Genomic DNA, 23,963 nt, shown 5'->3' on the forward strand with positions numbered 1-23,963 from the left:
AAGTGTGGCACTCAAACTCAGCCTGCTGAGTAGTGCAGAACAATTACTTCCAGCGTCTTACATATGACAGTCCTGTAATTCACCCAGATTACATTGCCTTTTTCACAATGCATACATTTTGGCTCATATTGAATTTGTGATCGCTATAACGCAGATCCTTTTCTGCGTATTAGTGCCTAGCCAGTTATTCATCTTTTTATTTTGCATTTCTTGTTCCTTCCTAAGTGTTGTACCCTGCACTTGTCTTTACTGATGTTGATTCAGGGCCAATTCTCTAGTTAGTGGTTTGAGCATGGCCTGCTAAACCAGAGCTGTGAGTTCAACTCCTTGAGGGCCATTTAGGATCTGGTGCAAAAATCTGTCTGGATAGTCCTGCTCTGAGCAGAGTTTGGACTAAGATGACCTCCTGAGGTCCCTTTCAACCCTGATATTTTATGATTCTGTGACTGTCAACTTCCAGGGCACCAGATCAACATTTGGGGGGTAGGGGAAGGAGCTGCCAAATTGTTTTGTTTGTTTGCTCAGCTGCTTCGGGAGCACCCAAAAATGTTTTCTGACCCTGGCACACAAACACATAGATGTAAGCAGAGTCAGGATAAGCTGTACCCTGACATCTGGTGGTGAAGTATGGGAAGTGTGGAAAGAATGTCTGGAATGCGAAATCTCAAATATTTGCATAGGCAGCCTACCCCATCCCAGACTGCTGAGCTGTGGACTGCTTTGTGACAGAAATGACTCAACTCAGTGGGTTGTACTTGCTAGACAGGGACATGGGTTCCAAAACCCTGTGAAGAGAGGAGGTTGGACAGGTATTTGTGTCTGGTAGGTGCAGACTGCTTGTGGAGCTAGAAGCACCAGTTGCACCCCTCCTCTCTCACTGTGGAATTCAGAGTTGAATTTTTTTATTCCTTAAGACTCTAGATACAGGTGGCTGAGCTGAACTCACTCTGGGCTAATGGTGACTAGCACTGGGCTCCCCTACTATGTGCTGAGATCACTAAAGCTGAAATCACAAAAGAGCTGAAATTACTGAGCTGGGAGCACTGGTACTGTGCTAACTAGTGGGGGAGCCTGAAGCTATTCTGTGGAACAGAGCAGCTGGCGGAGTGAGCAGTTTGTGGGGAGCTGGAGCAGACCACAGGACAGCTGGTGGAGTGGAGCGGCTGCAGAAGCGGATAGCTGTTGGGCGTGTGAGCAGCCCACAAGAGCGAGCGAGCCGAGCAGTTTGCAGGGACAACTGAGTGGCTCACGAGCCATAGCTGGTGGAGCGGAGAGTTTGTGAGGACAGCCGGCAGAGCAGAGTGAATGGCTGGTAACGGCGGAGCAGTTCGTGAGAAGAGCGGAAGCAGAAACCCACGGAGAGGCAGGGCAGTTGGCCCTGACCATGTAAGGTGCCCCTTTCACCAGGCTGGGGAGGACCTCTAGATAGACTCTTGAATTCTGGGGTGGCATTGACCAAAGACTTTTGGAGTTGTTGGACTTTGATGATGGACTTAAGACCCTAAGAGGAAAGGAATTGCCAAATGTACTTGGGGGTGGTTATGGTTGTGTTTAACTCGTTTTGTGGTGTTTCTCCATGGGATGCCACATTGATTCCTTCCTTATTAAAAAGTTTCGCTACACTCAGACTCCGTGCTTGCGAGAGGGAAGTTTGCCTCCTAGAGGCGCCAGGAGGTGTGTATGTAAGTGTCCCAGGTCGCTGGGGTGGGGGCTCGAGCCGGTTATGCCTTGTGTTATTGAAACGGAACCCCTGGGTACTGAACCTGGCCCTTGTTGCTGCCAACTCAGAGGGGCAGAAGGGTTACATAGAGTTGGCCCTTCTTGGGCTCCTAGGTGAATTGATACTAGAACTAATACATATCCTAAGTATACTTTTAAAAGCAGAGAATGAAATGGCCATAATCTGCTAAGAGGATTTGAAGTTCTATGATTATTTTGATCAGGAAAGATCCCCTCTTTTTTCCTGACAAGGACTTTGGAACAGCTCATATAAAAATACCCTATCAGATCTCCATACCATGCTTTAACAAAGACCCTATGCAGGCTGAGCTAGGACATCCAACCATTTTAGTTAAGTTTCCTATAGTGGCCCCAGCCAGATGTGACAGCAAGATGGCGGTGGCCATGGCCCTAGTGGAGCTGAAGAGGCGGCCAGGTGGCATGTGGGGCACAGGAGCTCAGCGGCTGCTGCAGAGCCAGTCCTGGGACAAACCTGAGACCTGCGACCCTCATTATCCCTGGACTGTGGAATCCACTGAAGAATACTTGTGAAGAGATTCATTCCACCCAACAGAAATCCTGCTTCCCCCAAACATGACTGGTACGCCAACCTGTCTAGCTGGAGAGCACCATCAGATACTCCACCTGCCCTTCCTTACTTTGTGAGATGTCCCCACATGCACAACATTCCAGGCTATTACCTGTGGCAAAAGGAGGATGACATTCATCAGGAAAATCGAAGGAGATATCTGGACCCTGGAGGAGGAAGTTCTTCACTCAGCTTGCTAGGAAACCACCACCTATTCAAGTCAAAGTCACTGACAGCATCCATATCAGAGGCTATTTTGACAATGAATTGAAAGAGTGGTTGTTGAACAAGGGGTTTTAAATAAACCAGCTACTCCATTTTCTTTGTGCTGATTTATGCTATCTGTCCCCTTCTGAGGAGGATGTGTTTTCTTGCTCATAGCTATTATAGACCCAGTTGAACCAGTCTTACTTTTTATGTAACAGCAGCAAGGAACCACAGGGGCACAACAAGGTTCCAGGAATATCCATAGCACACCCCATCCAAAGAAAGAGGAAGTGTCCACCTAATGTCCTATTAGCACAATGCTGTTTGCCAAGAGAGGGAGCTGCACTAAGACACCCATGTGAAAGTGAACAAAACTCCATCCTCTGCTGCGCTGAAGGACAAGGTCTGCTTAAATGCACTTTTATTTACACCACATGAAATGTGCAGGAAAAGTTTACAAAATGACCCTTTCCTGGGTGACTGTTGCAATAAAATTAATTTTAAAAAAACAAACAAAAAACACCACTACACGCTATACCAAAGCTGGGTACATTCATTAAAGTCACTAGATCTTTCCCTTCATTCTGAGTCTCAGTTAAATGCTCCAAATAGGATATATCTGGATTTGTTCTCTTTTTTCAGAGTGGATCACTATTTGTGAAGCCAGATAATTGACAGCCTGGGAAACTAAAGTTCTCCGTAGCCCCACAGAACAGATATAATACAGGCTGCAAGTTTCACCAAACTGTCTCACCAATCTGGTAACACCAGGGTGGGAGGGCTGGGACAGATGACAACACATCATCATCATGTTCCTATTATGCCTCTGACATCTAGGGCAGCAACGAAGCTCCTCCTCTCCTGTTTGTTTCTGGCAAGTCTTTCAATGGTTACCCAGCTGTGCCCCAGGTTTTTCAGCTCGGCTTCCACAGCTCTTTGCCATGTTGTTTTCGTGCGGACTTGTTTTCATTTGCCTTCAGATGTCCATTGTGATCAACACTGCATGTAAAGTTGAAATAGAAGCTTTTGATGGCATTGATTATATGGAAAGGAATTCCATATGCCCACAGAATGCGCCATAGGCTGGTCCTGTGAATGCTATCAAAAACCTTCTCAAAATCTATGAAATTTATGTAGAGTTGCCATTGCCATTCTAAGTACTGTTCTATTATGTTTCGTAGATGAAGATCTGGTCTATGCATCCATGCCCTTTCCAAAAACCACCTTGCTCTTTCCTGAGAACACTATTAACTGCCTCTGATATACACTGGACTATGATCTTATACAGTACTTTGCTTGGCACAGATAAAAGTGTGATACCATGCCAGTTATTACAATCACTGAGAGTTCCTTTCTTTGGTATCTTCTCTATAACCCCATTGGACCACTCATCTGGCACTTTTCCCTTTCCCAGACTCATGTAAATAGAGGTGCCAGGATAGATGCTGCCCCCACTCATCCCATACTTCAGGTACAGGGTAGGAACCTATCCCCTCTTCTAGCAGGAGCTTCCCTGTCTCCTCCCATACCTCAAGTATGGAGTCAGAACCTATCCTCTCTTCTGGTGTGAGCTTCCCTGTCTCAGTTTCCCCCCACGTTCTCCTGTGGGCTTGGGGTCTTATCCATGGGTACCATGTCCACAGGGCCCTCCATGGGGGCCTGGGCCCACCAGCTCCCCCAGGTAGATCTCCTGCAGGTTCAGCCACTCTATGCTCTGTTGTCTAGGAGTTTTGTTGGTCTTGACGGACCCTTGCCCATCTTCACATCTCACAGCCTTTTGGCATAGGCAGTACACACCCCCAACCAGGGTACGCCCCTGCTCCCTTCTTAGTGGTGGGCCCCAGTCTCTGTCCACCACCCGTGGGTATGGTAGCCCCTTCAAGACCCCCACCCACTTCCACCTGAAGCAGCCCCTCACTTCCAGGGGTAGCTGGGCCACCTCTAAAACTTTATCCACCTGGTAAAACTTTATCCCTGTATGCAACCAAGGACGATTCTCAGTTTTATCGATGCTTGCTTGCGTGCAGCATCCAGCAGGCCGGCTTGGGGTTTTCTCCCTACCCTTACGGGGATGGTGGTCAGGTTATGTCTCCCTGCCTGCTCCTCTACCTGGGTCCACCCACAGAACTCGGCCCACACTCATTCCATCTCTGGGCAGTTCCATTTTATATGTCCTGGCTTTCCACAATGCAAGCAGCTTAGCCTGCCCACTCATTCAGGTTCCCCTCAGGGCTCGCCCTTCTTCTCCTGGGCTGCCCCAGAAACTGGTCCAGACTGTCTCCTTCGAGGCTCCCTCTCCTTCCAGGGCTGGTCCTCCCTCCATGGTACCTCAGCCTCGATGTATTCTTCAGTCAATCAGACTGCTGCCTCCAAAGTACTTGGTTGTTGTCACCTCACCCAGACCCATATGGCCTTGGGGAGGCTTTGTAACAATTGTTCCTGTACTAAACTGTCCATAATCTCTGCTGTGGCACACATTTCTGGCCTTAACCACTGGGTCACCCAGTCTACTAGCCTCTGGGTAAAGGCTCGAGGCTGCACATCCAGCACATGGCCTGGAATTTCTGCCAATAGTGCTCAGCCGACAGGCCCAGGAGGTCCAAAATGGCAGTTCATACAGTCTCATAATCCCAGGCATGCTCCTCACTCAGCGCCATGTAGACTGCTTGAGCCTCTTCCACCAAGTATGCCACAAGCTGGAGAGCCCAGGTTGTCTTCTCCCACCCAGCGCCTGTGGCTACCCGCTCAAATGTCCCCAGGAACACATCCAGGTCATCTGCTAGATTCCTTTTGTGCAGTGTCCAGTCCAGGGGTCAAGTCCTGTGACAGGTGAAGGCACCTAACATCCACTGTAGGAGCTGTGCTTGTACATTGGTTTGCTCCCTGATAAAGTCCTGCAGGCTCCGTTGCTGTTCTGCCTGTCAGGTCAGGAAGGCCTGCTTCTCTGTCTGGTGGGACAGCTGGATGTTCCACAGAGCCTGCTGAATTTCCTCTGACTGCTTCACCAGCCATTTGAGGGTTATCTCTGTGTCTAGAGTCACCAATCACAGTCACTTGCTCCAAATCCCAGACAAGCCCCCATGTGTAGCAGTGCCTGCTCCCAGCCCCTTCACAAACTCAGTCAGAGACTGCTCCACAGTAAATGCACCAGTGTTCTTTTCTTATTTATGCCTATCCCCACCACCTATTATTTACGTATCTTACAGATCAAAATCCTGAGAGACCACTAACTTCTTCTGCCAGCAGGGACTCCAGCCCTCCTTACTCCTCCCTTTCCTGCCTCTCCCCCTCTGCTTCCTCTCATCCAGCTTTATATAGCAGGCTGGCTACTGAGGCCTGCGGGTGCATCCCCTCAGGTGATTAGGGCATGGCCTCCCCAGCCAGTCCTAACAATCCCCCTTTTAAGCAGAACAGGGCTAACAGGGGCCTGGCTTAGATCTCCTAGCCAGCATCCTGTTACTTTGTCCCATTGCTTGTTGATCTCCTCATCTGCATTCTCCTTCTCTTCATCAAGGTCTGCAAGTGCTTGAAACCTGTTCTTTAACTGCAGAACAAAGGCTTTCTGTATTTCAAGGGACTTTAGCTTTATCCATTGTGTTTTATAATCAACACTCCAAGCCTTAGCTATATTTTGAATAACATGAAAAATAGGATAGATCCTGGAAGGACAAGGCAGGTCAGATCCACTAGCGATAGCATAAAAATAGTGCTGATGGATGTTAATGACTTTAAAGCTTTACCACCTCAGGCCAGATTCAGATTCATGATTAGCAATCAAATGCCTGTATCCCATTACTAATCCTTGAGTCATCCAGTCCATGGTTTGCAGAATGATTTTGTTACTTGTATACAGCTAGGTATGTGTAGAAAACTAAATATGTAGAGGGGTTCAATCATAAAAATAATGTTATGGATAGCATACTGTACAGATGTATTTTACTGCTAAAACACTGGTACCGTGCAAGACATTCCTTTAGCGCAAGAGGTGAAAACTGGGGCTTTAGGCAAACAAGTCCACAAATAACCATGTGGCCACAGTCATAGATTCATGGCATTTAAGGGCAAAAGGGACCACCAGGTTATTTATCTCTGAGTGTCCCTAGCCTCAGTTTGTGAGAAGCTGGGAGGGGACAACAGGATGGATCCAGTGATTGTCTATTCTGTTCATTCCCTCTGAAGCACCTGGCATTGGCCACTGTTTGAAAACAAGATATCAGGCTAGACGGACCATTGGTCTGACCCATTAGGCCATTCTTATGTTAGTCTGACCTCCTGTATCTCACAGGCCATACCTGTGATATACAGTAGGTATGTGTATGTGAAGTTCAGTGCAGCCACTGAATCACTACAATTGCTTTAAAAAGATCCCCCAATCAATTATTACACATTCTGCAAAGCTTACTTCTTGCTTCTTATACAGTTCTTTGTTAAAGGATTTAGTCTACAACATATGTTCAACTTCTTAAGCTTCTCTAGAGATACTGAAATTATACTTAAATGTATTGCAAGTGCACTGTGGGCTGACTACAATAGTCATGAACACATAAAATTGTTCATATACTTGCAAATATATTTGATTCTGCTTATGTGCTGCACAGCTAATTTGTTGGCAAGTGCACTTGAATATAATATAGGAAACTCCCAGTACCTCCCATCTTAATAATGCCTTTAATAAGCAGTTTAAACTTATCCCCTTCACCTTTAGTAGATGGCCTTATGAAATTACCCAAGAACTGCTTCATTAGAATATATGAAATCTGTTCTTTTTCCTTGTTTTTTTGTTGTTTTTTTATTTGTTTTTTCGTGGCAGCCTTACATCTGTTAGAACACAATATGCAACAGCAAAGAAAGAGCATTTTCCTCTAGAACCCCAATGCAGTAATGAAGTATGTGACGGTCACCAGTAAAGATTCTCTCAGCACACCCTAAAACATGGAGCCAAATTTAGCCTTGATGTAAGTGGACATTAGGCCACAGAAACTTACATACTTTAAAATGTCCTGTTGACTTTCAGTGTGCTCTTAAATCACTTAGGCACTTTTGAATATCCCACCCAAAGATAGGAGTGTGACTATATTCAGTATGGTAACTATTCATAGAGGTGTATAGGTGTCTATGTTGACTGAGGTTTAAGTAGCACGTGGCTTACAAATAGCCTGAGGGCCCAGATATACCCTTGGCAGCCTATAAGCGCTTTGGGAGTTACGGACTGGAGTAAAAGCAAACAAGGGATCCTTGATGTGAGTAACCCACTTTCTCCTGGGTGGGATAACACTCTCTCCCTTCCTTCCTTCCTCAGCACAGATAGAATTAGAGAGCAGTGTGGAATCTGGTTGCCCAGGAAGGGACTAAGGTATGTAGGATTTGCAGTATCAGAGGACAGGGAAAAATATATAATGACTACAGGAAAAATACACTTCCTATAAATGCCACTCGGTATTGAATTTCAAAAAGCCCTACAGAGAATCCAAAAAGTAGCTTTACAAATAGTACATTGGGTCACCTTCCCTCATTGATTTTCCCTTGCTCCTTGTGAGATGCTCAGTCTTGTGCCATGGGCAGCATGATTAATTCAGAATATAACAGAGCTACACTAGGATATGTTGCAAGATGACAACTACAGTAAAATGACACTATGCCAAATCTTGTCCAGTTTACACAAGTAGTCCCAGTGAAGTGAAAGATTACTCCATGAGTAAGGCAAACAGAACATGGTCTACAGTCATACAATGGTACAATCTGATGCTGCCTTCAAAGGTAGTTACCACCTCAGGCATATCTTTGATAATTATTATTTCAATAAATCATTATGTTGATATAGCATATACTTTCTGTATTATAATCATTTCACTATTAGTTATTATTTATTCATATTCTGGTAGCACATCCACTGTGCTAGGCATTGTCTAAACACACAGGTAAACATGAACCTTGCCAGAAAAAGCTGAAAATCTAAGGATGTATCTTATCCTTTGCACTCCTGTAGTTTTTTCTATGCAAGGGTCTCAACATACACTTTACAATCATGAATGAATTAAATCTCTCATCACAACACTGCTGTGGGATAAATAGGGTACATTTCCTTACCCTCTCCCATGTGCTTTAATCAGGAGACTATGCTTCCTCTTCTAAAGACATGTGCATAAAACTAAGATATTTAAGAATTCATCAGTGCCTGCTGCTTATTCCTCACATCACATCATAATCTTTAATTTACATATCATTCTAACTGGCTGCTGTGGAGGTAATTAAAGTGTTACAACAAATTATGACAACTGCAATCAAGGAATCTTTGGGAGAAGTGTATGTCAGAATCTAAGAAATGGTATGTTAACTCTAAAGAAAATCTAATTTTTGCTAGCATCCTTAATATTCTGGAGGAAGAAATAGCTTGATGTATAATATTCCAAGAAAGAAAGGAGGAGCGAAATTCTCAGTTGTTGAAGTCAGTTATTTTGATTTACACCAGCTGAGGAGTAATTATCTGTATTTCAGGTAATTTTGGAGACTCAGGTGGAAAGCGACCTCTCAAAGGAGTGGTTGCTCTATGAGCTCCTTAAAGCTACTCCTAGAACCAAGGAAAATGTCAATAAACATTTTAGGAAATTCTATTCCTAACCTCTCTGCAGACCTATGGCAGAATTTGATAGATCAATTTGCAAACAATTGCCTGTGGCTCCATGATAAAGTTCAATAAGAACTTTAGTCTAATTTCTAGCTGTCCACATTCTAAAATGGAGTAAGATGAGTATATTAAGAACCTCATTTTTAGAGGTGGACAGCAACCCCAGGTCCCATTCAAGTCAATGGGAGCTGCAGACTCTCAGCATCTTTGAAAATGAGGCCAAAAAAAAAAGAAGAAACAGATGCCTGAATTTGCAAGCCTTTTCTATCTTGGTCTAATACATTTCTATCTCTTGGCCAATAGTGCTTTCAATAACCTAAACTAGGTGGTGTAAATAACCTTCATTTGGAAAAGGAGAGGAAATTGAGAAAACAGATAATTCTAACACTCAGCTTTTTCACACTAAAGTGCCATGAGTGAACATTTTTGTTACTGTCTCTGCATTGGCCAAGGCTCACTCTACTGATTTTGTCAGTGTGAATTCTTTCCTTTCTGTCTTAAGTCTTGCAGATTTTGCCCTTTCATAGGCATGCAGATTTTGCCCAAAGCCCACACCCAAATCTGCTACCCAACCCATTGATATATTTTTTCTTATTCTCTGCCTGCCTTATTGCAGAACTTTACAAGAGCCTGAAAGCAAAATATTTCACATTTGGGTCCAGAAAGGAGAGGAGTTTGACGTGAACAGAACATTAGCTATGATGTCATCTCAAGAACTTTACAAGGGCAAAGGGCTTTCTCATTCATGCATGGTCTGTTAAAACAAGCTCCTGAGCAGGGGCGGCTCTAAACATTTTGCCGCCCCAAGCACGGAGGGTCCGCTGACGCTGCGGGACCAGCGAACCCACTGCAGGCACGCCTGCAGGAGTTCCATCGAAGCTGCGGGACCAGCGGACCCTCCGCAGGCAAGCTGTCGAAGGAAGCCTGCCTGCCGCCCTCGCAGCAATCGGCAGAGCGCCCCCCCGTGGCTTGCTGCCCTAGGCATGCGCTTGGAGTGCTGCTCCTGAGCCTGGCACTTTTCACATGTTTTCAGTGGGAGTTAAACTGATGAGAGCAGAAATAAATATATTGGGTGAACTCCTGGCACTATTGAAGTCAATTGCAAAACTCCCATTGACTTATAGGGCCATGATTTTACCCATCTTGGAAAAGCCTCTTTCCTTCTACTCCCTAAAGCAAGCCGCCTATTTCAGGATGGGTTGCAGTGTTCTGCAACATTCTTTGAAGGACTTACATTCCATGGGCATAACAGTATTTCAGTCGGGATAAACCAGAGACATTGGAGTGCAGGAGGGTAGCATTAGATATGTGTTTTGCCCTATGTACCAGGTACACTGGCAACACTCAAATGGATCAAAAAAGAGGGTTGATGGCCTCAACTTTTCAAAACAAAAGGGGAAATATAACATGATAATAGGCCAGGTGTTTATCTTAGCATGAAAATCCAAAAAGTGGCTTTAGTAATTATATACATGCACCAAGGGAATGAGAGACACTTCTTGTAAAGTAATATTTTTTTTGCTTTTCTATAGCACTTTCTGTTCATAGATTCATAGACTCTAGGACTGGAAGGGACCTCAAGAGGTCATCGAGTCCAGGCCCATGCCCTCATGGCAGGACCAAATACTGTCTAGACCATCCCTGATAGACATTTATCTAACCTACTCTTAAATATCTCCAGAGATGGAGATTCCACAACCTCCCTAGGCAAGACCTTTAATCATTCTTGTTGCTCTTCTCTGGACCCTCTCCAATTTCTCCACATCTTTCTTGAAATGCGGTGCCCAGAACTGGACACAATACTCCAGTTGAGGCCTAACCAGCGCAGAGTAGAGCGGAAGAATGACTTCTCGTGTCTTGTTTAACACACCTGTTAATGCATCCCAGAATCACGTTTGCTTTTTTTGCAACAGTATCACACTGTTGACTCATATTTAGCTTGTGGTCCACTATGACCCCTAGATCTCTTTCTGCCATACTCCTTCCTAGACAGTCTCTTCCCATTCTGTATGTGTGAAACTGATTGTTCCTTCCTAAGTGGAGCACTTTGCATTTGTCTTTATTGAACTTCATCCGTTTACCTCAGACCATTTCTCCAATTTGTCCAGATCATTTTGAATTTTGACCCTGTCCTCCAAAGCAGTTGCAATCCCTCCCAGTTTGGTATCGTCCGCAAACTTAATAAGCGTACTTTCTATGCCAACATCTAAGTCGTTGATGAAGATATTGAACAGAGCCGGTCCCAAAACAGACCCCTGCGGAACCCCACTTGTTATACCTTTCCAGCAGGATTGGGAGCCATTATAACTACTACTCTCTGAGTACGGTTATCCAGCCAGTTATGCACCCACCTTATAGTAGCCCCATCTAAATTGTATTTGCCTAGTTTATCGATAAGGATATCATGCGAGACCGTATCAAATGCCTTACTAAAGTCTAGGTATACCACATCCACCGCTTCTCCTTATCCACAAGGCTCGTTATCCTATCAAAGAAAGCTATCAGATTGTTTGACACGATTTGTTCTTTACAAATCCATGCTGGCTATTCCCTATCACCTTACCACCTTCCAAGTGTTTGCAGATGATTTCTTTAATTACTTGCTCCATTATCTTCCCTGGCACAGAAGTTAAACTAACTGGTCTGTAGTTTCCTGGGTTGTTTTTATTTCCCTTTTTATAGATGGGCACTATATTTGCCCTTTTCCAGTCTTCTGGAATCTCTCCCGTCTCCCATGACTTTCCAAAGATAATAGCTAGAGGCTCAGATACCTCCTCTATTAACTCCTTGAGTATTCTAGGATGCATTTCATCAGGCCCTGGTGACTTGCAGGCATCTAACTTTTCTAAGTGATTTTTAACTTGCTCTTTTTTTATTTTATCTTCTAAACCTACCCCCTTCCCCATAAGCATTCACTATGTTAGACATTCCTTCAGACTTCTCAGTGAAGACCGAAACAAAGAAGTCATTAAGCATCTCTGCCATTTCCAAGTTTCCTGTTACTGTTTCTCCCTCCTCACTGAGCAGTGGGCCTACCCTGTCCTTGGTCTTCCTCTTGCTTCTAATGTATTGATAAAAAGTCTTCTTGTTTCCCTTTATTCCCATAGCTAGTTTGAGCTCATTTTGTGCCTTTGCCTTTCTAATCTTGCCCCTGCATTCCTGTGTTATTTGCCTATATTCATCCTTTGTAATCTGACCTAGTTTCCATTTTTATATGACTCCTTTTTTTGTAGGTCATGCAAGATCTCGTGGTTAAGCCAAGGTGGTCTTTTGCCACATTTTCTATCTCTTTCCTACCCATCGGAATAGCTTGCTTTTGGGCCCTTAATAGTGTCCCTTTGAAAAACTGCCAACTCTCCTCAGTTGTTTTTCCCCTCAGTCTTGATTCCCATGGGACCTTACCTATCAGCTCTCTGAGCTTACCAAAATCCGCCTTCCTGAAATCCATTGTCTCTATTTTGCTGTACTCCCTTCTACCCTTCCTTAGAATTGCAAAACTCTATGATTTCATGATCACTTTCACCCAAGCTTCCTTCTACTTTCAAATTCTCAACGAGTTCCTCCCTATTTGTTAAAATCAAGTCTAGAACAGCTTCCCCCCTAGTAGCTTTTTCAACCTTCTGAAATAAAAAGTTGTCTGCAATGCAGTCCAGGAACTTATTGGATAGTCTGTGCCCCGCGGTGTTATTTTCCCAACATATATCTGGATAGTTGAAGTCCCCCATCACCACCAAATCTTGGGCTTTGGATGATTTTGTTAGTTGTTTAAAAAAGCCTCATCCACCTCTTCCACCTGGTTAGGTGGCCTGTAGTAGACTCCTAGCACGACATCACCTTGTTTTTTACCCCTTTATCCTAACCCAGAGACTCTCAACACTTCCGTCTCCTATGTCCATCTCCACCTCAGTCCAAGTGTGTACATTTTTAATATATAAGGCAACACCTCCTCCCTTTTTCCCCTGTCTATCCTTCCTGAGCAAACTATACCCATCCACACCAACATTCCAATCATGTGTATTATCCCACCAAGTTTCAGTGATGCCAACAATGTCATAGTTGTATTTATTTATTAGCACTTCCAGTTCTTCCTGCTTATTACCCATACTTCTCGCATTTGTATATAGGCATCTAAGATACTGGTTTGATCTTGCCTCCCAGTTTTGCCCTGACCCTCCTTTCTCTCTGCCATATATAGCCCACGCTCCCTCTTGTTTCGACCCATCTCCCAGGTCTTCCATGTTCCCCACTTACCTGTGGGCTTTGCTCACCTGTCCCGTCGAACCTAGTTTAAAGCCCTCCTCACTAGGTTAGCCAGTCTGTGTGCAAATAGGGTCTTCCCTCCTCGAAAGGTGAACGCCATCTCTGCCTAGCAGTCCTTCCTCAAATAGCATCCCGTGGTCGAGGAAGCCAAAGCCCTCCTGGCGACACCATCTTCACAGCCAGGCATTCACCTCCATGATGCATCTGTCTCTGCCTGGGCCCCTACCTTTGACAGGAAGAATCGAAGAGAATACCACCTGCGCTCCAAACTCCTTCACCCGTACCTGTTCAGTGTTCAGTGATCAGTGATCACTAAGCATATTGCAAATATTAGTTGTCTCATACTACACTTGTGAAGTAAGTATTATTAACCCCACTTTACAGATGCAAAAGATTTAAGTACACAGAGCCTAATCAAAATTCCCAGGGTACATCTACACTGGATTAAAAGAGCTGCAGCTGGCCCAGGTCAGCTGACTCGAGCTCACAGTGCTTGGGCAGCAGGACTAAAAATTTCAGTGTAGATATTTGAGCTTGAGCTAGAGCCCAGGCTCTCGGACCCTACCCCCATAGGCATGGGAAATAGAGGTGCAGGGGGTGCTGAAGCACCCCCAGTTTTTAATTCAATGTCCTGCCCACCACCCTGCACCCAGGGTCCTAGTGCTGCTGTCCCAATGCCTGGGGCTGTACTCTTGGCCCAGCACCGGGGTCCCGATTCCCAGCTGCAGGACCTGCACCTGGGGCTCTGTTCCCGGCCCTGCATGCGGGGTCCCAGCCTTGGCCCCCTTACCCCATCCATGTTCCCCCTTCCCCCCCCAGCCACAGTCCCACTCTTGGCCCCAACACTGGGGAGGGGGGCACAGACAGGGGTTGGAGGGTGAGGGAAAAAGTTTGGGGTGGGAACCACTGGCTTTCAGCACCCCCACTGTAAATTGTTCCAGTGCCATTGCCTACCCACTTGCGGGGTTCCAGACACTGGGATCTAGACCAGGCCGGAATGTCTACACAGCAATTTTATAGACTGTAACTTCTGGCACCTCTACTGACTTCAGTTAAGATCAGGCTCAGAGAACTGAAGTAACACCCCCACAATCACAAAGGATCTCTGTAGCAAAACCAGGAATTGAACTCACATCTCCTGGCCATGTGCTTAAAATTAAAGACCATCTTTCCTCCCTCAGTTACATTAAGTAAAAGTACTGCGCTTATTATTTATGTTTTTAAGTAATTTGTCAGATGAGACATATTATATATATTTATAAATTATTCAAACACTGTACAGTGAATATATCAATTTTATAGGTATCTATACTTAATTATAGATATGTCTTGATTTGTTACAGTGGCAGTAATTTTTACATTTGAAAAATAAAACACTTCTGGATTGTAAGTCACGAAAGTGGTTTCTGTGCATTAATTAGGTTTCAGTTTCCTGCACAATTCTGTGTCAAAAGACGTATCTAATGGTAATGGAGAACGAATGTCTGTTATTCCGGTAACATACATGTTGGCAACTTGCCAGAACTTCATCTTAGCACGTTCCTAGCTATGGTTAATGGAACTTACTTGTGCATGAGCATAAGCAATTGATTGATTTGGGAGTCCATGTTAACATCCAGGCTGAAATAATAGCGACTGAAAACAATCATGGATACTCTACAAAATAATCATAGCTAAATAGAAAACCCATTAAGATCTGATGGAGTTTATCACTCAGTGGAAATGAAGATTGAGGTCCCAAAAAAACCTCTTGCATAGACTGAATTCATTGGACCTGGTTCTCCTTTCACTGATACTTAGGGTTGGAAGGATTTGATTTTTAATTAATAAATGTCAGTACATCACTTTCACCATACACATACTTACTGACAAAATATATTTCCATCAATAATAATAAAAATTTACAGATAGGCAAAGTAAGAAAAATGCTGTTTGAGAAATTAAAGTCAAAATCCAGTGATTTAGATCTGAATTAGGCTGGTTACAAATGGACTGGCAAATGAATAGTAAAAACACACATAATTTGTTGATGTAAGGATATTTACTTTGTATATTTTGACATGTGATGTTGACAATTTGTGTTAACTTTTTGAATCTCAGCATCTACTGTCATAAAAACTATCTGACCCCCTGCAGCAAAGTGATAACTCACAAGTGTGGCGCCTCCTGCTGGTTATCCTGGGAATTAGCTCACCAGCCTTCAGAGTGCCCTCTGCAGACCGGTATCTCACCTCGTCGCTGGCCCCCGTGTCTCTCCCAGACCCCAGTGCCCTTCTCTCAGGGTTCTGCCCCCTGCAGTACCCCACAGTCTCACTTGGTCTCCCCTCCCCAGGGAACCCCCAATTCCCACCTTGACTCAGTCTTGGGCTACTGACCGTCACCATCTAGCCCCCGCTCACTGGAGTGGACTGCAGTATAATTGCCACTCATCATTGGCAAGGAGGGTCTGGACCTGCTGCCTCTGCAACCCCAGTACCTTCTCAGCCTTTAACAAGGCCTGCAGCCTGGAGGCTTTCTAGGCCAGAGCTCCCCAGCTCCTCTGGCCTTTCCCCAGCTCTGCTCCAGTCTAAGGACCCTCTCAGCTTCCAGGCATCCAGGCCCTTCCCTACCTACCACTGGAGAGAAACTCCTAGCTCCTGCCTCACAACCCCTTTATAGGGCCAGCTGCGGCCTGATTGGGGCATAGCCTTAACTAAGGCTGCTTCCTCAATTAGCCTTTCCCCAGCCACAGCCCTCTCCAGGGCTGCCTTTAACCCCTCTGGGCAAGAGTGGAGTGACCACCCTGATACACCCTCTAACTTCCCACAACTGAAAATTTATAAATAGAAAAAAATGCTTAAACCCCATAATTTCACACACCTGTGAAAAGTTAAATAGATAAAAATCTAAAAATAGCTTAATATAGACATTGATATCAGTCAAAATTATAAAAAAATAAAATTTAATTCTGCCAAGTCCACTGATCCTGCAGTAACTCCATTGTGGTAGGTGGAGTTACCACTAATGTATACCTATGTGACAGAAGAATCAACCCCAAGGTGTATAAATTCCAAACTGTACGGGGAGACTTTGGCAAACCAGTAAAGTGCCTAAAACCACTATGGCTTATTGTTACAAAGCAACCTAGTCATCAAGCTGTAAAGTGGCCATGCAGCTTGACCAAGGCAGGAGGGAAGGGGGAGGTTGGGTGCCTCAGAAAGGGCAGCTTGACCCCATGTCCTTCCTGATAAGAACTGTGTTGAAGTTGCTACTGCGATACTGCATTTTAAAAGAGCAGGATGTACCCTCAGGAATGTCTATTGGAGTCTCAAGGCTGCAGACTCTGGAAAAACCCACACCTGGTTAATCAATGATCAGAAAGAGCCTCTTGCTTGATCATTGAGAAATTGCTTTACTTTAACAAGGTTTCTTTAAGGTACATGTCATTCTATTTACTACCGTATAAATAAGGAGGAAAAAGCTTGTGAAGACAGTTGGACTCGTTCTGGGGACTCTTTTGGACTCTCCCTCTGGGCTACATCTTGCGGTCCCCCACAGGCAGACAGGAACGAGATTTGGCCACCTGAAAAGGCCACTGAAAGCCTGCTGCTGTGTCACTCGAAAGCCACACTCAGCTTTGATAATTATCAAAGGTTGAGGGTGTTTTACTAATCTTGTTGCGGACGTGCGTAAGTGCTTGAGACTAGTAAAGTTTAGCTTTAAGTGAAAGCACTCTTGTATTGTCCTGTTTGTGGCAGCCATCTATCGGTGGGACGGCTGTGTCTCCCCTGATTTATTTCCTGACACCTCCTCACACAGAGTAAAAGTTACCAAGAGCTTTGGGCTAAAAGAACCCCAGGTAACAAAATTTCTGTCGTGAACTTCCACAAATTAGCGTAGCCTAACACCCACTGAAAATGACACGGGCTTTGGCTGAAAATAGAGGTCTGACACATGCACCCGTACAAGGGCTACATGGAGGACAGAGACTGTAATGGCATGAGGTCTAATGTGGCCTAAATGTAGGTTCCCACAGATAGATGATCTACTGGTATAACTCCATTAATTGAGAATTTGGCCCCTAGATCCATATTTAGATACCTTAGAGGACTGACATGATTTTCAAAGGTGCTGAGCACCAGTTCTGCTCAGCACGCTTAGGCAGACAAGTTTGAAAATTGTTTTTTGTCTGTAAATCACTATGCACACCTATAGGATTATATCAATAGTAACATTATGGAAGGGATAGTAAAATGGTACACTTTTAATGTATGACAGTGGTAGATAATAGTGCAAGAAGATCAGGAGGGTCAAGAGATTATATGGAAGATAAAAAAGAGTTTCAGAGCTTTGGTCCCAATTAAGGAGAGCATCCCTATTCAGGAAAGCACTTGAGCACATGCATAATTTTAGGTATATACTTAAATGCTCTCCCAAATAGGCCTAATCAAGTACAGCGTATGGTACTCCTGGGGGAATTCTGCAACAAAAAAATTAAAATTCTGTTCACAATATTTTAAAATTCTGTCATAATCTGCATATTTTATTTGTCAAAATAAGGTAATATAATCACACCAGTTTCAATTATTTTTGGTCATTTATTTCAAAATACCTGTCAGCAAGTATGTCTGTAACAATATCTACAACAAAAAGGATTCAGGAAATGTTTTTTGAGAAATAGATTCCTTACTAGGCATATTAATACAGAACTCTGAATAATTCATTTAAACTACAACACGGTTTCTCAAAATTCATTGCACTGTGACCCCCTTCTACCAACAAAAATTACTACACAACCCGAGGAAGAGGGACTGAAGCCTGAGCCCTGTCGCCCTGGGCAGGTGGGCCAAAGTCAAAGCTTGAGGGCTTCAACCTAAGGCGGTGGGCTGGGGGCTATAAACAGAGTCCAGCCATGCAGGGCTGAAGCCAAAGCCTGACTCCCACTGCCCAGGGCTTCAGCCCTTGGGCTTTGGCTTCAGCCCTAGGCGGTAGGGCTTGGACAGGCTGTGTACTGCGCCCTGGTTTCCCAAGAACACAGAGCTGCTATGTAACAGTTATGAGGAAGAAAATGTGTCCTCATGGCTTAAAATAAGCGCAGGCAAAACTCTCCAAGAGCAGAGGGGCAGTTCACACCTCATCAGGGCATGTATGGGACAAACCCAGCCCAGCCTCACAGGAACAAAGAACATTGGCCTAGGCAGCAACAAAAGATCTGTTGGACTCTTGAGTGAGTCACCCCCCCTTCCCTTGGTCAGTTCGGGACTACAATGAGGTAATGCTCACCTGATTCTGAAGCATGGCGGCAAAGCCAAGAGGGAAGAAAGAACATGATAAAAGGGACAGCCTTTGCCATGCTCCCTCTCTTCCACCTCCATCTACAGACATCATCACCAAGCGACTGAAGCACTGATCAAAGGGGAGAGACTGGCTGAATGGCAACCAGCCAGCCTGTGATGAGAAGCATCTAAGTTTGTAAGGGCACTGAAGGTGTTAAGATCAGCTTAGAATGCGTTTTGCTTTTATTTGATTTGACCAAATCTGACTTGTTATGCTTTGACTTATAATCACTTAAAATTTATCTTTGCAGTGAATAAATTTGTTTATTCTATCTGAAGCAGGATGTTTGGTTTGAAGTGTGATGGAGACTCCCCTTGGGATACAAGCCTGGTGCATATCAATTTTGTTAAATTGATGAACTCATATAAGCTTGTAGTGTCCAGCAGGCATAACTGGACATTGCAAGATGGAGATTCCTAGGGTTGTGTCTGGGACTGGAGATATTGGCTAGTGTCATTCACTTCCAAGTAGCTGGGAGCAGCTTATATGCTAGAGGCTGTGCATGAACAGACAGGAGTGGAGGTTCTCACAGCAGAGCAGGGTAAGTCTGGCTTCCAGAGTCAAGGACTGGCATGAACTAGCAGATCATTGGTCCAGGGGAAAGTCACAGTGGTGCAGTAAGCAGGTGTATGTGCAGCTTGTTACTCCAGTTGGAGTTCACATTTTAAGCACTGATATTTGTGATTTTAAGTGAGTCTTAAGTGTAGTGGTTATTATATTATAAATTGAGATATACCTATCACATAGAGCTGGAAGGGACCCCAAAGAGTCATTGAGTCCAGCCCCCTGCCTTCACTAGCAGGACCAAGTACTGATTTTTGCCCCAGATCTCTAAGTGGCCCCCTCAAGGATTGAACTCACAACTCTGGGTTTAGCAGGCCAATGCTCAAACCACTGAGCTATTCTTTCCCCCCGGTTAAGAACAGTCAGGAGGAGGTCACAGTTTTGTTATTTTCTGTTTGCTTATTTCAGGAAAAGGAAGTAGGAACAGAGAAGCAGAAAAATGACTACCAGTGAGGCAACTACAAAACTAGAGCCTGCCAGACTGGAAACGGAAGAGAAGGCAAAGGACCATTTGTTTCAAATGTGGCAGGCAGAAATGAGGCTCAAAGAAACAGCTGCAGCCAGGAAAACTACGGAGGCAGAGGCAGCCAGAGAGGAGGCTGCACACAGAAGGGCCATGGAAGAAAAGAAGAGAAAGAGAAGAAAGAGAAAGAGAGCGAAATCACCAACCAGACCTGCTAGAGAAGCAAAACCAGAACCCACTGACCCAAGCAATTCCCATCACGCCAAAAATCCACAAATGGGAACACTTATATCCTGCATACAGTGAGGACAATGATATTGCTGAACATCTGACTACCTTTGAAAGACTTTATGTAATACATGAAATTCCTGATAAGAGAGTTCCCACCCTGATTGTGAAATTAACCGGTAAAGCTCGAAATGTATTCAATGGAATGCCTATTGAAGATGCTTTAGACAATTGTAAATTTAAATATACTGTATTGCAAAGATTTCAGATTACCCCTGAAACATATAGAGTTAAATTTAGGAATCTTAAGAGGGATATTGGTATGAGTAATGGGGAATATGTAAACAAAATTAAAGTTTTGTTGGGAAAATGAGTGAGGGGTAAAGAGGTGGCAAGTTTTGAAGGAATGCTAGATCTTGTTGCTCACAAGTATTTCCTAAGCATATGTAAAGCAGTGTCTATGGGACAAAGATGTAAAGACTGTGGATGAGATGGCTTTTTAGCTGATGCCTTTGAACAGACTCAGGCATCTACTGAGGGCAGGCCACAGAAAGAGGGGTTTAAAATGTCAAAGAGAAACTGCAGAGCAACAATTCATTTGCAAACTTAACACCATTAATCTGGGCTTGAATAGGGACTGGGAGTGGCTGGCTCACTACAAAAGTAATTTTCCTCTCTCTTGGTATTGACACCTCCTCATCGGTTATTGGGAGTGGACCACATCCATCCTGACTGAATTTGCCTTGTCAACACTAATTCTCTACTCGTAAGGTAACTCCTTTCTTTTCATGTGCCAATATATTTATGCCTCTAGCTGTAATTTTCACTCCATGCATCTGAAGAAGTGGGTTTTTTACCCATGAAAGCTTATGCCCAAATAAATGTAAGCCTTTAAGGTGGTCCCGTACTCCTTGTTGTTTTTACTTAGACTTAGTCCATCCCATGCATTGCTGCACATTGGGCTACGCACCAAGCAGTGGAGGAAATACTTGCTACCCTTCAGAGCTGGTTATTGTTCTACTCACACCCACATCCTTCCACACACTTCTTCCTCACTGGGACTTTTAAGATGCCTAGTAAAGGATTTTTCCATTTTTGTTTTTGGTTATAGCTATTTAAAACACTGCCAAAAACTGCCTGGGTATTGTTATACTATTACATTAAAGGCACAAGGTTCAGAATTTGTATGCAAAAGAGTTTTCATCTTCCCAATGATCACTGTTAATACATTTGCCTTTGTGCAGCAGAAATATATTACCAGAAGGGAATAAAAATACAGTCAGAACTGTATGAGGAAGTCTCACAATCCTGGAAACTGTCACAGCTGACAAAATTGGCTGAGTGACAGAAATTGGATTTGATAGCAGCCTTCAGTTACCTGAAGGAGGGTTCCAAAGAGCATGGATCTAGGCTTTTCTCAGTGGTAGCAATGACAGAATAAGGAGTAATGGTCTGAAGTTGCAGTGGCAGAGGTCTAGGTTGGATATTATGAAACACTGTTTCACTAGGAGGATGGTGAAGCACTGGAATGGGTTATCTAGGGAGACGGTGGAATCACCATACTTAGAGGTTTTTAAGGTCAGGCTTGACAAAGACCTGGCTGGGATGATTTTGTTGGTGTTGGTCCTGCTTTGAGCAGGGGACTGGACTAGATGACCTCCTGAGGTCTCTTCCAACCCTAATATTCTATGATTCTAACACCATGCTGCATTATGGTTTCAGCTCTGGATCACCAGATAATCAAGTTCTTGAGGAAGTGCTGGGTCTGCCATAGACCAAAGATGGAATTGCATAAGTTCATAACAAACATATAGCGGTCTGATGGTCTGTTCACCCACATTTTTAAACCTGCCTCTGAAGTGACAGCTCAAACACACTTCTGAAATCTTCTGGGTTTTTTGGCTGGGTGCGTGACCCCATGAAAACTAGTGCTTTTTAAGCCTTGGTTTGGCTGTACTGCATCCTCACGAGAAGCCAACAAAGAAAACCTCCCCAACCAACACTATTAGCTTTCAAACCAGCTGGCCAAATTTTGTATGATCTTGAGTTGATCCCCAGCTGTCCTGACAGCCTCACAAACCTTGCAATATTGCTCATCCCAGAAGGAAGTCATATGAACATTATATTTGTCCCTCCAGGCGAAGTACTGTCTGTAGAGAGGTTTGTTTTGGTCGAGGAATTTCAGGTAGATGGCTAACTTCTTAGGGCTGGGGAAGTCATCGATGTGGATGAAGGAGTTGGGCGGGATAAAAAGCTCGTAGTTGGACCTGGGAGGGCCCAGCACGATGGGCACAGCGCTGGATTTGAAGGCATTCCGCCACAGCTTCTCAGTGATGTAGTCGGTGTGCTGGGAGTTTTCAAAGGCCAGGTAGAACTTGTACTGGGAGATGGTCCTGATCATGCTGCCCTTCTCCAGCGCCAGGCCTTGTGCCCCATACACATCGATGGGGACATACTTCCTCAGCTGGTGGTAGTAGCGCACCCTGGCATGCGCCTCGTTCCAGTTGCTGATGACCCAGGCCACGAGCTTGGTCTTGCGGGGCAAGCTGAAACGTGGGGATGCCTGCCTGGCACGGAGGTACCCGTAGGGCACGAAGATGTCCGAGTCCACCCGGTAGGACATGGTCCAGTTGAAGATGCCAGCCAGGTCCCTGAGCCCAGGCGAGTGCGAAGGGGACTCAAAGTTCATCCACACCCACCGCTGGGCCGGGGGGCGCGGCGGGGGGCCGGCGGGCAGCTGGTCCAGGCCGTGGAGGACCAAGTCCCGGTGGTGGAAGATCACAGCCTGCGCCTCCCAGTAGCGGCTGCGGTTGGCGCTGGGCCGGCAGCCGCTGATGTTGAAGCGCCGCTGGCAGTCGGCCATGTGGCGGCGGCGGCCGAAGGGCTCCCACCAGAGCAGCACGGTCACCTCCGGCGGGGGCCGCGTCCGGCCGGGCCCCACGTCCAGCGGGGGCAGCTCCTGCAGGCAAGTGTACAGGGTCAGCGCGGTGCAGCTCAGCCCGGCCGCCAGCAGCAGCCGCGCCACGCGGCGCAGTCCCCGCCGGGGGCCCAGCCGGGCCCGGCTCCATCGGGGGCAGCCGCCCGCGCTGCCTCTGCTCTGGCCGGCGCCGCGAATGCTGAGGAGCCCGGGACCGAAGCGACGGAGCCAGCATCCTGCAGCCGCCGCGATTCCTCCAGCCCCCAGCTGCGGGATCCGGGGGAGGCTCCGAGCCACGCCCCGCCGGCCACGTTGTCCTCTCTGGTGCTGGCCCGGCGCTATCAGCCCTGCCCTCCCGGGCCCTGGCTCTTGAATAGCCGAGCAGCCCCGGCCAACAGCCCTGTGCCAGCGCGTCGGCCACTCCCCAGGGACCCGCCCCCCAGCAAGGAACAAACCACTCCCCAGGGACCCACCCCCTACCTGCGCAAAAACCACTCCCCAGGGACCTTCACCCTTTTCCAGGGAACCAGCCGCTCCCTCAGGGGGACACCCCTCCTTGTGTAGGAACCGCTCCCTGCACCTCATGTATCTCTTCTTGCTTCTTCCCTCCTCCCTCGCCTACCCCTCCCCACGTTATTTCTCATTCCTTAGCCCCTCCTTGCCTGTAAAGATACCACATCTCTTCCCTTACTTCCATCCTTCCTCCTTCCCTTGTATGGTTCCCCTAGCAGCCCCACCATCCCTCCCCAAGGTGTGTTCCACTCCTGGCTGCTCAGCCTTTCTGGACTGATTTATCTGCAGCATCATATTACTGATGTGGCACCCCGTGGCTGAAGGCAGCATAAACACAATGAACGTCCTTGTTCACTCTGAATCCTGCAGAAAATAAGGAAACCCACTTCTTCCCTTCCACCAGCTGCATCAGGGGTTGCACTTCAGGAAGGAGACACACTCCCTACTCCACCCCACCCCGTCCGCCTCCAAGCATAGGCATGAGGAGAGCACACAGGGAACAGATTATGAGGACACAGAGTACAGACTGTGAGCAGACACAGGGCAGGATGGGGACGGCGAG

The 23,963-nt window shown here is 45.7% G+C and overlaps 1 protein-coding gene and 1 pseudogene across 1 annotated transcript; one reads left to right on the plus strand and one right to left on the minus strand.

Annotated features, from left to right (window-relative positions):
- The first annotated feature begins 2,112 nt into the window (after positions 1-2,112).
- Positions 2,113-2,738, plus strand: LOC116814893 (large ribosomal subunit protein mL49 pseudogene; annotated as a pseudogene).
- Positions 2,739-21,471: 18,733 nt separating this feature from the next.
- FUT4 (fucosyltransferase 4) lies at positions 21,472-23,039 on the minus strand. Its single transcript, XM_032762855.2, is given in 2 exon segments — positions 21,472-22,988; positions 22,990-23,039. Coding segments are annotated over 2 exon segments (1,062 nt in total). The 3' UTR covers positions 21,472-21,976.
- Positions 23,040-23,963: the final 924 nt, after the last annotated feature.

This window comes from Chelonoidis abingdonii, chromosome 1 (genome assembly GCF_003597395.2).
Source record: "Chelonoidis abingdonii isolate Lonesome George chromosome 1, CheloAbing_2.0, whole genome shotgun sequence".
Lineage (NCBI taxonomy): Eukaryota > Metazoa > Chordata > Testudines > Testudinidae > Chelonoidis > Chelonoidis abingdonii.